This window comes from Peromyscus leucopus, chromosome 14 (genome assembly GCF_004664715.2).
Source record: "Peromyscus leucopus breed LL Stock chromosome 14, UCI_PerLeu_2.1, whole genome shotgun sequence".
Classification (NCBI taxonomy): domain Eukaryota; kingdom Metazoa; phylum Chordata; class Mammalia; order Rodentia; family Cricetidae; genus Peromyscus; species Peromyscus leucopus.
In genome coordinates this window covers 53,106,613-53,121,555 of record NC_051075.1, presented here as the reverse complement: position 1 = coordinate 53,121,555, position 14,943 = coordinate 53,106,613, and the positions used below count along the sequence as shown (strand labels likewise).

The 14,943-nt window shown below is 56.7% G+C and overlaps 1 protein-coding gene across 2 annotated transcripts; it reads left to right on the top strand.

Moving 5' to 3' along the window:
* The first annotated feature begins 4,034 nt into the window (after nt 1–4,034).
* On the top strand, nt 4,035–14,707 carry Pgf (placental growth factor). Of its 2 annotated transcripts, XM_037210719.1 has the most exons (8): nt 4,041–4,456; nt 5,185–5,454; nt 5,602–5,641; nt 9,738–9,934; nt 10,125–10,204; nt 12,127–12,156; nt 12,267–12,330; nt 13,903–14,707. In XM_037210719.1, exons 4-7 carry the CDS (start codon nt 9,782–9,784, stop codon nt 12,316–12,318), a joined length of 315 nt encoding a protein of 104 aa, XP_037066614.1. In that variant the 5' UTR covers nt 4,041–4,456; nt 5,185–5,454; nt 5,602–5,641; nt 9,738–9,781; the 3' UTR covers nt 12,319–12,330; nt 13,903–14,707. The 2 variants fall into 2 exon arrangements, with proteins under 2 accessions (XP_028732401.1, XP_037066614.1); XM_028876568.2 differs by lacking the exon at nt 5,185–5,454 and having other exon boundaries at nt 4,035–4,456.
* Nucleotides 14,708–14,943: the final 236 nt, after the last annotated feature.

Sequence of the window (14,943 nt, the reverse complement as noted above, 5' to 3'; positions counted from 1 at the left end):
GGTGGATGCCACTGTGGTAACCTGGATGAGGGGAGCTATAGGGTGGTGCTTGGAACAGGCCTCAGGAAAAGGTTAGAGGTGGGTGGCCAAGAGCAGGACTACAAAGTGCTTTTCCAGGCCTCATTATGACACCTTTGAGGGAAGTGTCACCTATGAGGGAAGATGTAGGATGATGTTCAGAATAGGCCTCAGGAAAAGGTTAGAGGTGTGTGGCCAAGAGCAGGAGGACAAAGTGCTTTTCCGGGGCCGTCATGACACCTCTCCAGAGGCAGGAGCTGAGCTGTCCTACAGGGAAAGAGAAGTCATAGTACGGAAAGGCCCACAGGGCCATGACATGGAGAAAGTTAGAACCAAGTGAGAGACAAGTCAAAGAGGAGTTTGTCTGAGACAGTGCCTCCTCGCTGTGTAACCCAGGTGGCTTCAGCTTGCCATCCCCCTGCCTCAGCCTCCCTAGTATTGGAATGAAAAGCCAGCACTACCAAGTCTAGCTGAATCAGGAAGCATTATGTCCAAAAGTGGCAATGGGATAGAACTGTCATTTCAGAGAAGGATGAGGGTGGGAGGCCCTGTGCTTGGGGAGCCAGGGGCTGACCTGTAGCACGAGGAATCCATGCTGCCTCACCCCAGATGTTGACACACATTCACCCAGCACCCCAGGAAGGTTAGCGCCTCAGACTAGGACCTTCCCTTTCCTACACACTGTCTCCAGCACCACCAGGACTAGGTAAGGGGTGAGAGTAATTAAAACTTGCTTTAGGGGACTGTGGGCAGAATTCAGTGAGTTAAGGTGTTGAAAGCACCAGGTCTGCTTCTTGGCATGTGATAGGTGCCCAATAAATATCAGTTCCCCCTTAAGACAACATCAAGGGGCCGTGTTGATGAGTAGCTAAAGGCTGAACTGGGCATGTGGCCTGCGCCATTCTCTTAGCAGGGGGATCTACTTAAAGGGTCTCAAGGACAGTGGATCCAGGAGGGTGGATGGACTGGACTGTGACAGACAGGACAGGTGTGTGTAGATGTATGCGCTTTAGTGTGTACAAAGCCCTCTATCCATTTGCTCTTCTGCTCCTGGCAGAAGGTGGCTTCCTTCTTTTCCCCTTGTCTTGTCTACGCTCTGAAAGACTCTAGGCTATAACTGTAGCATTTCTGTTTCTCTAATAAGAACCCAAAATTGAGTTCGAGACCATGCCCGAGAACTACCATCAGCAACACACACACACACACACACACACACACACACACACACACACGCACACACGCACACGCACACGGTGTCTTTTGAGCTGTCCACGACCCTATTCAGTAAGCAATGTCATCATCCCCACTTTTCAGGGGGAAGGAACGACCTAGAAAACGAAAGCCGTGGTTTGAAGTTAGCTATGTGGCTGTCCAGAAGTAGGGCCACAGTCCGCGGGAGCAGAGATACCGGTTCTTCCCCCTTGAAGGGACTGAGGAGCCTCGTGCTGTGGAGGTTGCGAGTCTTCCTGGTTTCTGCCCACCTTACCCACTTCAGCAAATTTGTCTCACAAACCAGAAAGCTGGATTTAGAAGGGGGTCTGAGGTTTAGGGACAAGAGATTGAGGGGCACTGGTGGGGAGTCCAGGCATTACCCAAAGGGTTAAATTCACACAGGGGTGAAGAGGAGTACTTCAACACCCGCAGCCCTCTGTGGGAATGGAAACGTGGAGGGGTCATCTGTATTGGATCGCCAGCATTTGGGATAGGGCCTGTAGCACAAGAAGACTAAAGTAATAGATGTCAGATGAAATAATTCGTGAACAAATGCATGCACACACAATGTACACAACCCTGTTCAAGCACAGTTACAGGCAAATATGCTCAGTCCGTGAGTGCTCGAGATATTCGGTATAGACAAGCATATCCAACACAGATAATTAAGAATACACACCTGGGGGCTGGAGAGATGGCTCTGTGGTTAGGAGCACTGGCTGCTCTTCCAGAGGTCCTGAGTTCAATTCCCAGCAACCACATGGTGGCTCACAACCATCTGCAATGAGATCTGGTGCCCTCTTCTGGCCTGCAGGGACACATGCAGGCAGAGCAGCGTATACATAATAAATAAATAAATCTTAAAAAAACAAAACAAAACAAACAAACAAAAACCACACCTGGGCCGTGTGTCACCGGATAAGAGCGCTTGCTACCAAATCCGACAACCTGAGTTTGATCTCAGAAACCTACACGGTGGAAGGAGAGAGTCAACATCAGAAGGTTGTTCTCTGACCACTCCCACCCACATGTGTACCATAGCAATGCACAGACACACACACAATAAAATAAATAATGTTTAAAGGGTTAGGGTTAGGGTTAGTACACAATACACACTTGTGCCCACATACATAAATCCATCTCGGAATAGACACCCTGAAACACCCATGGGAGCACGAGATGCTGGGAGTGAGTGCCTATCACAACTGTCCACAGCATCCTGCACCCTGCTCTGGAGCCAGGAAGACAGTCTGTCTGCTCCACAATCCCAGCGTGTTGCAGCTCGTCAGAATGTTCTTTGCAGCCCCCGCTTAGCTGGCCGGTGACCGGCCCCTGGCTCCAGAGCCTGCCAGACAGAGAGGCAGCATCTCTGGCAGCCCCTTGTGGGTGGGCAGCAAGCCACAGATGCAGAGGTCACTGGGGGTGAGATCCAGGACTGCCCTGGCCTCCCTGCCTCTGAATGGAATGTGATCCCAAAGCCACCTCCCAGGCCCCTCTCCTCCCCCACAGCCACCCACCAACTTTTGACTGAGCCCTGCCAGCTATTTTTTGCAGTCCACAAGCTAAGTCACAGAGGTTTGTTAGGGTGGGAGTGATGAAGAGCAATGGAAGAGCCAAGGAGGTTACCACAGAAGCACAGACGTGCACGGTCACACCTTGATGCCCAGGTATTCACACACACAGGACACACATTGGCAGGTACACATTCACTATCCCTCAAGACACACATGCAGACACACTGCCAAACATCAAACATCTTCAGGGCCACAGCGCGCGCACACACACCCACACACACACACACCCACACACACACAATCATACAAGTACACAAAGATACACAAAGACCCAGACCTGTGACACACAGAGTAATATTTGGATGTTCAGTAAGTAGCATATACACCCAGTTTCATAGTTACACTCAAAGGCCCGTGAAGACACCGCCTCTTTTCAGTACATCCCTGCTCCTCTAGAACACGCCCTCCTCTGCTTGGGCTCAGGAGGTGGTACTAGGCTAACTCATTCCCTACCTCTAGTAGGTTGGCCTGGCCTGACAGGAGGAAGTGGTGCTGGACCTAAGTCTAGCCAGGTGCCCTGGGGTGTTTCCTGTGTGCTGCCCACAGCTGGGCCGCCCTGTGCCTGCCTACGAGTTCAGGGAGTCAGTGGAATAGAAGGACGGTTCTGGAGGCACGTAGCTTGCTTTCTTTCTCTGCCAGAGCCCTGTCCACGCAGGCAGATGCCCGCGGGCACACACACACACTTTCCTGGTGTGAATATGAACATTGTTCAGCATCCGCAGGTGGAGCCCTCTCATGGGATCAGGTTCTTAGTCTATAAAATGGGCTTAGTAATCCTTTCTCCACCACCACTACCACCACCACCACCACCACCACCACCACCACCACCACCACCACCCCGGGGTTGTAGGCATGGCATGTAGTGGCCATGGAGGGCCACAGCGAGATGCTGCCTTCTTAAGGCTGTGATCCCTGCAGAAGTCACTGAAGTACCCAGCCGTCTCCATGGCAGACGTTGGACGTCAGCACCTGAAGGTTCCCACCGAAGGCGGCACCAGAAGAGCCAGGTGCAAGCCCGGCCGTCGCGGCGGGCTGATCCCGGAGCGAGCTAGCGCCAGGCCCGGAGGGGCCTGGTGATCTGCGCCGGCAGCGCCCCTTCCGCGCCCTGCGGGGTCACGCGCACTCAGGTCTCACCGCCAACCGGCTCTCAGCGCTCGGGGCCGCTCCTGGGGCCTCGGGGCTCAGTGGGCGGGGCAGGCTGCAGCCACGCCCCATGCACAGCCTTGAAAACCAGCGGCCGACTAGCTTCAGTTCATAGGGGAGCTGCAGCCTGAGCAGGAAACTGCATCTTCAGACTTCTGCTCAGCCACGAGAGGAGCTAAGGGTCACCGGACGCCCAGGACCCTTTCACAGCGATCCGACTCGCGGGGTCAACTCCCGACCGGTTTCCTCCGCCACAGCCTTACCTGTGAGCTCGGACTTCCCCGGCTTCCAGCGGATGCTCAAACTGACGGCAGAGACCCAGGACTGCAGTGAGTGGGACACGCAACCCCTTACTCAGCTCTCCTCCGGTATCAGCGTCTCCCCGAAGGGGACGAGCATGGTGATTGTGCCTTGAAGAACCCTGGCTCTGGACGTCTGAAAAGGTGCTGGCCATGAAGCTGTTCACTTGCTTCTTGCAAGTCCTGGCTGGGTTGGCTGTGCATTCCCAGGTAAGGACCTGGCCTGGCTTCTCTTGACCTTCTCATCCCAGCCATAGCAACGGGGGGCTACGGTCTGAAATGACAGCCCCCTTTAGAGAGCAGCTCCTGCTGGGATGCCCACATATCTCCCAGGGACTGGTCGGGACCTCAGGGAGGAGACCTCTGTCTGGGCAGTCCCCAAATCCTAGGGGCTGTCTTGATGGGGGCAGGGAAGCCACAGGGAATGAAGAAGGTTTCCTGTCTGGCCCCTGGAGCCCAAGTGGCTTTGCTAAAAGCATCTGTCCACTAATCCCAGTCAGTTCCCTGGCCTTGTGGTCAGGGTTGAGGCCCCATGACCAACCAGGCGCCCCCAGGACCTCTGACCTGGCCAGAGAAACTTGTGGTGGGGAGCCGAGGCCCTTCCCCCCACCAGTGCTCCAGCTGAGCAGGGGGACCTTGGGTGGGCTGAGATAGGACAAGGGATCCCGCCGTGCCCTTTCCTCCTGGTGGGTGGTAGAAGGTCCTGAGTGCAGGGCCTGGGGAAGTGAGCAGGGCCCTTTTCCCAGGAGCTGGGTGAGTCTGGCTGGGAGCCAGATTGGGCAGCAAAATCCTGACAAAGCCAATGCATTCCCTTCCTGCTACACTGCCCCTGCACTGCCCACTGCCCCGGGAGTCCTCAGCCCCAGCCGGCCGGCCCAGCGGTGGATGGGTTGTGCAGCCCCGTGCTGGGCAGCCCGGCCATCAGCCTCTCTCTGCAGTGTGAACCAGAGGTGTAACGTTACCGGCAGGGAGCACCAGCTCATGGCGCCGCCTGCTCCAGCCCCTGAGTTCCTACCAGCTGATCACCTCCCCCTGGGCTCTGGCACCCAGCCAAGGCGGGCTGTAGAAGGCCCAGCAGGGCTGGCCTGGGGGCTGGGTAGAAGAGAGACCCCACAGGATTAGAAGCGCTTTGGAACACGAGAAGCCTTCCCCCGAACCTCTAGCCTCCTACCCTTTTCCAAGGGAGGAGACGGAGGCCAGAGAGTCAGGTGGGCTTTGGCGGCACAAAACAAGAGGCAGTTTGGAGACGGGGCAGAGCGTGTGCAGAGGGTGGGGAGGAGCTCAGGGTGGACTCAAAGAGAAGAGCCCCGAGGAGATGCTCTTTCCTCACGGCTGCACCTTTGTGTCCATTGCAGGGGACCCTGTCGGCTGGGAACAGCTCAACAGAAGCGGAAGGTAAGCCAGCCACGCCGAGACCCTCTTTTCTTTCCTAATGAGCCCCCCGCCCCCCCAGCAGAGAAGCGATCGGTCTGCAGGATGGGAGCAGGCCAATAGCAAGCTGGGGAGGTTCTGCAAGCTAGACACGTTGGCTGCAGCCCAAGAGAGTCCCACCTCTCGTGACCCAGCAACCTAGAGAGGTGCGGTCATGAGTTAGGGTCACCTCACCCAGCACCCAGAAAGCGGGCCAGGATAGCCAGGGTTCATCCAGCTGGCTCGGAGCCTCTGCCCAGCATGCTGTAAGGGTGCAGATGGAGTCTTAGCGGACGGGCTTGGCGCTGAGTGCCAGAGGCCAGACTGGAGTTTGGGAGCTGGATGGAGCAGGCACGGAGTCAAGGGGCTTGGTCAGGACGCAGAGTCCTCCCCAGGATCCCAACCCTGGTGGAGCCATGCAGCTCTGACCAGGCCTTTCCATTGATTACAAACAGGCGGGCTGTGGCACACCCTCCCTGGCCCTTTCACTCTCTGCCCTGGATTGTGTCAAGACACAATCTTCAAAGGGCAGCAGGACCTTTGCCAAAGAGACGGACATGCAGAAGGCAGGGAGATCCTGCCAGGTCCTTCCTCCTTCTCCCTTCCTGCCTCTCCGAGACACGGAGGATGGCCACACGCCATCGCTGAGGCTTCCAACAGCACCACGGGAGAAGGGATGTAGTTGTAGGGATGTCCTGGCTTACACAGATGATAGCTGAATTGCTGTCATGGGCTGGGAACACCCTCTGCTGGCCTGCCCGCTTGTCCGTTCACCAGCTCCTTGGCAGCATCCTGAGCCCTGCCTGTCCCTGCTCTCACACCTGAAGCTCCCATCACTGAATGGGTGAGAGAAGCAACTGCCTCAGCTCCTGGGACTTGCCCATTTTCTGAGCTCTCTGGGGTTGGTTGGCACCGTTTCATGGCTCTCTAGGGTGGGAGCAGGGACGCATCTCTCATCCCAAGATCATATCCCTTATTGATGATTTTAGTATGTAGACCAGGCACCAGCTTCCAAAGATGTCTTGGCCTCTGTTTCCTCGTCTGTGAAATGGGAGAGTTAGATAGGTACTTGATATCAAAGACTTCTTTCCCAAGGCTGTAAGATTCTGAGTCCTTGGAGATGTTGAGTGTATATACTTCCCGGGACCCTGATGAGAAGGCTCAGAGATGTAGATTCAGAGTGTAGGCCAGCTCACCCATAATCCTAACAAGCAAGGGGCCTGCGCCGTGGCCAAGGAAACACCAGCTGTTAAAATCTGACTTCACTGTCCCCTCCCACGAACGCCAGAGGCAGAGGCGTGCTGGTCAGCCATGGGCACCGGTTTTCACCACTGTTCCTCCGGGTCCCAGGGATGGGCGTGTCCTGCTACTTGGCCTGACCGTAGGCTGGGAAGCAGGGAGGTAGCAGCATTTCACAGATGAAGAACCTGAGGCTTGGAGAGGCCCCGGGGGCCAGCCAAAGCTCTAGGCACTCTTTGGTGTAGCGGACAGTGCCAGCGTGCTCAGCCTCAGGCTTCCCAGCTGCACGGGAGCCACACAGTCCTAAGTAGAGTGTCCCTGGTGGCAGGCTGGCTGGGTGCCTGGCCCATGAGGAGGACACCAGCTAGGCTCCAGCTGGTGGCCAGTGGCTGCTGCAGGGATCTTTCCAGAAGCTTGCTATCCGGACTAAACACTGTTCTTCTTGGAGTTCTTCCATTCCGGGTAGCGTGTCCCTGGGGACAGACGGCTGCTCACTCACAGGGTTGGACAGGTAGCTGAGGAGCCCGTTCTGGCCCCAAAAGAGGCTCTCAGAGGAGGGCCCAGGGCTGGCGGGAGCAGCCCCCCCCCCCAGTCCTCTCACTAGCCACTTCCTACCCAGAACAGGTTTGGGGTTAGTGGAGGTGCTCTTCAGAGCAGTGGAGCGCAGCTCTTTCCTGAGGGGCACGCCACGCGTCTGGGAGCAACAGGACTCTGTGCCTTCTCGGCCCGCCTCTCACCAGGCCTTTGTGCTTCCTGCACACCCAGACAGGGGAGCTCCAGGGGTGAACCTTCCTATTTCTTAGAGCTTCCAGGTAAACCAGGCCTCAGCTCAGCTCTCTCTCTTGGCCTTTCTAGGCCACTAACAGGTCTCGGGATTGGGGGTCCTGGAACCCAACATGTTTACATGACAGGATGCGGGATAGGCCTTCGGGTGAGTGGCGGGAGGGGGCTAGGCCCCCTCGGCTGCTGTCCCCTCCCTGGTGACTGAGTTTTTTGTGCAGCCGACTGCTTCTCTCCCTTATTTACGTTTCCACGGCAGAGCTTAAATGTTCGTCGTGGCGTGGAGCTCAAGAGGGTTTCAGACTAAACACACAGTTCAGGACGCTGGCGGAAGGGAGGTGGCCCCTGACCCATGTTGCAAAGGCAGGCTCTCCTTGGACTCAGGGGCTGCCTGGGAGGAGAGAGAGGCCTCGTTTCCCGAATTGGGTTTCAGGAAGAGTTGTCCAGTAGCCTGGGAAAGTAGAGTCCGAGGGTCCCCACATCCCCCTCCAGCCCCTGGTCTAGCCCAACCAAGTGCCTTCAAAACAGAGCAGTGTAGGATGGAACACCAGACGCCTAGATAAGTACGGTTTATTGCCCCGGTGGCTGCCCGGCCAGCTCCACGTGGACGCACCGCCTCTTGGGTATTTTCCACCAGCTTGCAGCCTTTCCGAGGGCCTCTGCTATGTCTGAAGTTTATTTTTCTTCTGAGATTACCCGGAGCCCCATATCCTCACAGGATCTGTGGGATGGACTTTGGCCCCCCTCTGTCTCCTAGGAAGGACCACAGAAGTGGGGGGCTGCTGGGAAAGGCCACTGCTCTCTGTTAAGGCCAACTTGTAGGTGACCCAGGTCCCAAGTCTCCCATGAGCTGAGGATGGTCATCAGATGTGGAGCAGGCTGATCCAGGCCTGGTCTCAAGGCTGACCAGGGCTGCGCTCCAAGGCACCGAATCCAGACAGTCTGTCAGGGCATACGTGACCTTAGCAACCATCTATTCCCAGGCTGCTTCTCTCTCTCAAGCGCAGGAAATGGATATACCTGGGATGGCTAAGTGACCTCCCCAAGGTCATACAGCCAGTATGAGGGACTGCAGCCAGATGGCCCGGCTTTGGCGGCTCCCTGAGAGTTTGCGTTGGAGCCCTGGTACCAGGCTACCCCTTGGAGGAACAGCATCTTTGGAGGGATTCCAGATCGGTCCCCCAGAGATACCACTACCACCACCAGGACATCACAGGGGTCAGGGGAATGTTCCTGGTAATCCTCCGTGAACTGTCACCTCATCCGTCAGGAGTCACTTAGCCTGTGTTTACTGGGGGTCAGCGCCTGCCCTCCCGGAGCCTCATTTCGGCTCCAGTGGAGATAAGAACCACTAGTGATGGTGGGGAGGATGTGAGCTGGGGACCCAAGCTACGCCCCAGAGAAGAGCACTGCTCCTGGTAGCATGAACGGAGAAGGCTTCGGGGAGGGGTGGGGGCTGGGGACAGGCGCACGGTGGCCCTTGGACCACTCAGGGCAAGATTCAAAGCTCCTGGTATGTCCTAGCTCCTGTAAAGGGTGGTGGGACCACATAGACCGGAGGCTGGACCACATAGCTAGGCGTGCTCTTGGCTGCAGAGGCGTGATATCAAGTGGGACAGGACATGAGGAGGCTATAGTCGGGCTGGGGCAGAGGGCAAGGGAAGGCTAGCCCTCCCTGGTAGGAGAACTGTTTTCAGCGAGTTCCTCAAGGCCCAGGAGGCACTGGGTCAGGCTAGAGAAAGACCCAGAGGCTTAAGGGGTGGCCAGGGCGTAGTCCTCAAAGCTTCAAGGAAGCTTGGAACCAGAGAGAAAAACAGAATGATAACTTGGGACCTTGGGAGAGTTCTGCTCCATTGGAATATGAGCCCCCCCCAAAGAAAACTAAGAGGCCGGCAGACACCCCAGAGTGATGGTAGCAATCGTCCAGAGCAGAGGGACCCCACATAGGCCCAGGGGCTTCATGGAAGAGGTGAGCTCCATGTGAACTGAACCCAGGAGCAGAGTCTGGGACGTCAAGAAGCAGGTGCCTGCTGACCTGACCTGGCCTTCTGTCTCCCCATAGTGGTGCCTTTCAATGAAGTGTGGGGACGCAGCTACTGCCGGCCAATGGAGAAACTGGTGGAAATTGTGGACGAGTACCCTGATGAGGTGGCCCACATGTTCAGCCCGTCCTGTGTCCCCCTGAATCGCTGTACTGGCTGCTGTGGAGATGAGAGTCTACACTGTGTGCCGCTCAAGACAGCCAACGTCACCATGCAGGTAGGGGGGCTCCCCCCCCCCCCCCCGTTACCACCTGCCATAGCCCACAGAGAGAGACAGAGGCAGGCCAAGGCCCTACAATGGGAACCAACCTCCCAAGCCAGAGTCAGTCCATCCTCTTGGGCCCCCCATCTAGGCTCTGAGCCCCTCACTGGCTCCTTACTGGTCATCAATTTTTTACTCCCCACAGATCTTGAAGATCCCCGCCATCGGGGACCAGCATTCCTATGTGGAGATGACGTTCTCTCAGGATGTGCTCTGTGAATGCAGGTAGGTCCTGGGATGGGCCGCAGGGACAGACTGCGCACTTATCGAATCCTAAGCCTCGGCAGATCTTCACAAGGCCCCTGGGGGCCGAAGCGGGGGGGGGGGGGACGGGGACGGGACGCCACCCTGCCGCAAGCTGCATTTGCTTCCCTAAGCAAGTGGTCCTCGGGAGATGCTTTTCCATTTTCTACGCCCTACCAGCCCCCTTGGCCTGAGGAGCCCCCTTGGCCTGAGGAGCTGGCCTCGGCAGCCGGGGTACGGATGCTAAGATATCACAGCAGGAAGGGAAGGCTGAGTCTCTCCTAGACGGGCAGAACGAGACTGTGCATGTCACATCTCCACCCTCTGAGATGAGCGGCACCTGCCACAGGCCTCGGAAATTGGTGCACAGAGGCAAAGACATCACAAGCCTGGATTTGATTCTGGACCAGGCTGCCTGCTCACGGGAGGGAGCAGACTGTGCAGAGAGGGGGGCAGACTGAAACCCCGCGGAAGGGAAGGGACAAGAAATAGGAGGTACAGTGGTGTCTTTAGAGTGGCAGCTCACTGCTAACTGTCCCCAGAGAGCGCTGACCAATGCTCAGCCTTGCTGTTTGTCCCCCCAGGTTCTCGGAACATTTGTTACTGGGAACGGCAGCCTGCCATGCCGTCTAGGTTCAGGAGGAATGAGATAGGTCTGATGCTGCATTTGTCGTGGACAAGGGCACCAGATTAGGGCTTTGGGGCCCAGTCTGGAGCTGAAGGAAGGGGCGGACAATCACCTTTCATGCGTGTTTATTCAATGCCCACTGCGTGCCACGCACTGGCCTAGGTGCTTGGGATAGGGCGGTGAGCGGGAGAGACGAGGTTCACGCCCCGTGGCCACCTCATCCGCGTGGCATGGATGAGGAAAGCCGGGCTCCGTTGCCGTTCCGTGACTTGCTCAGCTAGTGAGCGTGGAAGAGGGACCCAGGTTTGACTGCGCCCTCTCCCTCCTGCGCCTGCATTTTTCCTGCTGCCTTTTCTTGGCGGTTACCACGTCCTCCACAGCCCCAGTGCTAGTCACGTGGCCTGGCCTTGCCTAGTGCCCGGGACTCTAGCTGCCCACTTTGAATCTGAGCCCTGGCTCCGGGCCCTCTCCGCTATGCCAGTATCGGGGGCCTTGACTCGACCTGTTCACCTCCAGCGAGGTAACAATAGCTCCGTCTTCGTAACCCCCGCCCCCCAACTCCGCACCGTCTCTATCCCGTTTGCCCGCCCGCCCGTTAGCCCGCCCGGCCACTCTTAGGGTAAGGTGTGACTGGGAAAAGCGGGACGCACTCAGGGCCCCTGCTGCCCCTCCGGTCCGCAACACTGTTCCTGGGAAATACTGAAGCGATCCTCTTCCTTCGGGCCAGGCAACAGGGACACCTTTCTTCTCACTTCTGGGCCAACAGCCACGGCCCCAGAAGGCAGAGCTGGGACATGCCTGGTGACTGGGAAGCAGGATCCGTGCTGTTGCCAAGGTGGGGCGGGGGGTTGAGCCCAGCCGGGCAGCCTTAGCTGGTGGCCACCATTGCCCTGTCGTCCACAGTCTTGTCCATCATTTACTTTCCTTGAGGGAACTCCCACAATGCACCCTGGAAGGAAGCAGGGAGGGGCGGGGGGAGTGAACAGAGAAAGTAGAATAGCAGAGAACAGATCCCAGATTTGATGCCAAGAGGCTAGGGCGAGCAGAAACATGTGATGAAGAGCCCCTGGGGGAACTCTGACCTCTCTGGAGGTTGCCAGGACCTAGGTAGGGCAGGAGCCCAAGTCCAGGGGCCTCTGCCATAGCTTCTTCACCAGCTCCGTGCTGCCCCCTAGTGGCGCTGGTGCAACGGCGTTACCAGGAACTCTATGGGAAGTGGGGAGGTAGCAGGAAGCGCCCACTCACTCTTCTCTCCTGCACCTTTCTGTTTCCCTAGGCCTATCCAGGAGAAGACGAAGTCAGAAAGGTAAGCGGACTGTCTGGGGCTCGGGGCGATTGTGGGGCCCGCCAGCCCCTGTCCTGGCTGAGGAGCTGAGGAGCCCCAGCTACGTTGTGCTGACGTTTCGCCTGTTGCAGGAGGAAAATCAAGGGGAAGAGGAAGAAAGAGAAGCAGAAACCCACAGACTGAGGGACCCCACCTGTGAGTGTGCTGGGGGCCACAGGGCTGGCAAAAAAGGCTGGGCCTAAGGGGCGGGGGCTGCCCTGGCAGCAAGAGTCCATGGTCAGGGAGGGGCGAGGTAAAGCAGGGATGAGATCTAGGGGTGAGAACAGGGAATGCATGTCTTTTAAGGTCCAACGTGCACGGGGGACCTTAGTTCTTGTCCCTTATCTATGCGTGGCCTTAAACTAATCACTTTCCTTGTAAACTGACGGGGCTGGCATCACACACAGCAAGCGTAGGGTTATTCTGCAGGCATCTGCCAAGTACTGCTGTGTGCCAGACGTGGGGTGACAGCCACATTTCCTGTTCTTCCCGTGTTTGCCTTTTGCTACACAGTTGGCCCCTTCCGAGCAGCCCTAGGGAAGGTGTAGAATCCCCAACCTCCCCATCCCCCACCCCACCCCCCACCTCTGCCCCTGCCTTGGCTTCCCTGGCCAGTGTCTCTGTCTTTGGGTCCGGCTTCTCGCCGGGGGCAGCAGGTTGGAGTCCCAGGCTACATTGTAGCTGGAAGAAGAGGATCAGCGAAGGGGCACCCCCACCTGGCAGCCGAGTTAGCGGGAGTTGAACGTTACACACACACACACACACACACACACACACACACACACACACACACACAGATACCAAGTGCCATCGTGCCATTTCTCAGATATGAGTGTTTGGGGGGGGGTGTCTCGTTCGAGTATTTCCCAAAAGAATTTCAAAAGCTCATGTGCCTCTTGCTTAATTTTAGGCTGGCCATGAACATTTGCAGGGAGGGGGGTGATTTTAGATAGGATTCGATGTAGCCCAAGTTGGCTTTAAACTTCCAGCAATCCTCCTGCCTCAGCCTCCCAAGTGCTGGGAGCACAGACATGTGCACTGTAAATGTTTTCCCTCTTTGTAAAAGTCGTATTAAGGAACAGCTGGGTTTGGGGTACTTGTCCTTCTTTAAGAGGATAGGGCTACAGTAACTAGGAGAGCGTGTCTCAGGCACTTCCTCACACAGAGTTAGAGCGGGACATCCCAGAAGGCTGAAAACTGATTCAAAAAAACACCTATTTAGGGAGTGAGGACGTGGCGCAGTGGTAGGGAGTTTGTCTGTCATGTGTAAGGCCCTGAGTTCGATCTCCAGGGCCACAAAACATACAGTAAAATAATACAAACAATGAAACCGCTGTCACCCGCTCTCAGTCTTTGGGAACGTTTGTCTGAAGATCGGTGTCTTGAAGATCGTGTAACCAGAGACACGGTTACAGGTTGCCAGATTGGCTTCAAATGTCTCTGTCACTGAAGAGTTGTGTGATCTTAGGCAAGCTCCTTAAACTCACTGAACCTCAGCTCCTCATTTGTGAGCGAGAAACACCCTGTGAAGGGTGCTGTGAAGGGTGAATGAGTACTTGGCGCAAAGCCTGGGCAGGCAAGGGAGGTAGCGGCTTGCTGGCCTGGGGGTGAGCAGGGTTCCCATGGTGCTGCTCCTCATCCTCTGCGTCCACCCTCCTCTGTAGGAGGGGACCCTGTCCTCCACAGTGTCCTGATGTCCCTGACTTGTCTGTGTCTGGTCTCTGGCAGGTATGGTGATGCTGTTCCCTGGAGGTAACCAGCCCCTCAGAGGAGAGACCCCCACACCCAGCTCATATATTTATTACCGCCACCCTCTCAGATCCCTCCCTGCTGGTTCCTACCCTCTATTTATTAGCCAACTCGTCCCTGCTGAATGACTTGCTCCCTCCAAGATAAGGGGCATGGAAAGACAGGACCCTCAGGAATTCAGTGCCTTAAACAGAACGTGAGAGAGAGGAAGAAGCCAGCCACGGTTCCGTGGGAGCTTCGGCTTGGGAAGAAGCAAGACATGGACGTAGCCTTTCAAGGGGCAAACCAGGCCCCTGAGGCTCTGGGTCTCCGGGGAGCTGGAGAAGGAAAGAGAAGGCCCAGTACCTACCCTGGTTCCCGGCTCCACCCAGACAGCAGCTCTGGCCCTGGCTGCATTGAAGACATGTAGAGGGGACACCCCGCCATGTCCTCTTGCTGCTGGAATCAACTGTTTACCCTGGAGACCAGGACAAGACATTGGGCTCTGGAGAACAGAGCTTGCCTGTGGACTTTGCCTTTCAGCCCGGAAGTTCACTCTGCGTCCTTTGCAAAGCACCACCACCCTGCGGAGTGGCCTGGGGCCGAACAGAGGGCAGGCTGGATAATAGCCCAATAGATTGGTGGATTTTTCACAGCTGCAAGCCAGGGCATGTGTCCTAGTGTTACAGCTACAGAAAGCAAGCAGATTCCTGGAGGGCCCTTGCAGCCCACCAATCGTCTCTGCCGGGACTGTCTAACTGCCAAGCCAGATTCTCTTGAATAAAGCATTCTAGTCTGGAACCAACCTGTTTAGGATGTATGTCTTCCCGAGCAGTGGGGAAGCAGTGGGGGGAGGCCGGGCAGATAAGGGAGGGTGTGGGAGAGGCGAAGAGCGTGATGGTAGATCCAAGCCTCACTTCCTCATCTCAAAGAGCCTTCCCGGGCTGTGAGGGGGCATGTCACAATGGCTGACATCCTATATGCTTCCCCTTGGACAGCTGGGGAAACTGAGGCCTGAGAAGGCAGAATGACGCAGAGGCA

Bases quoted from the DNA above. Each gene is read 5' to 3' on its own strand.
- Pgf (XM_028876568.2), top strand. From the start codon at position 4,400: ATGAAGCTGTTCACTTGCTTCTTGCAAGTCCTGGCTGGGTTGGCTGTG. The intron at 5,642-9,737 runs GTAAGCCAGCCA...GTCTCCCCATAG, and splicing joins CAGCTCAACAGAAGCGGAAG to TGGTGCCTTTCAATGAAGTG. The intron at 10,205-12,126 runs GTAGGTCCTGGG...CTGTTTCCCTAG, and splicing joins GATGTGCTCTGTGAATGCAG to GCCTATCCAGGAGAAGACGA.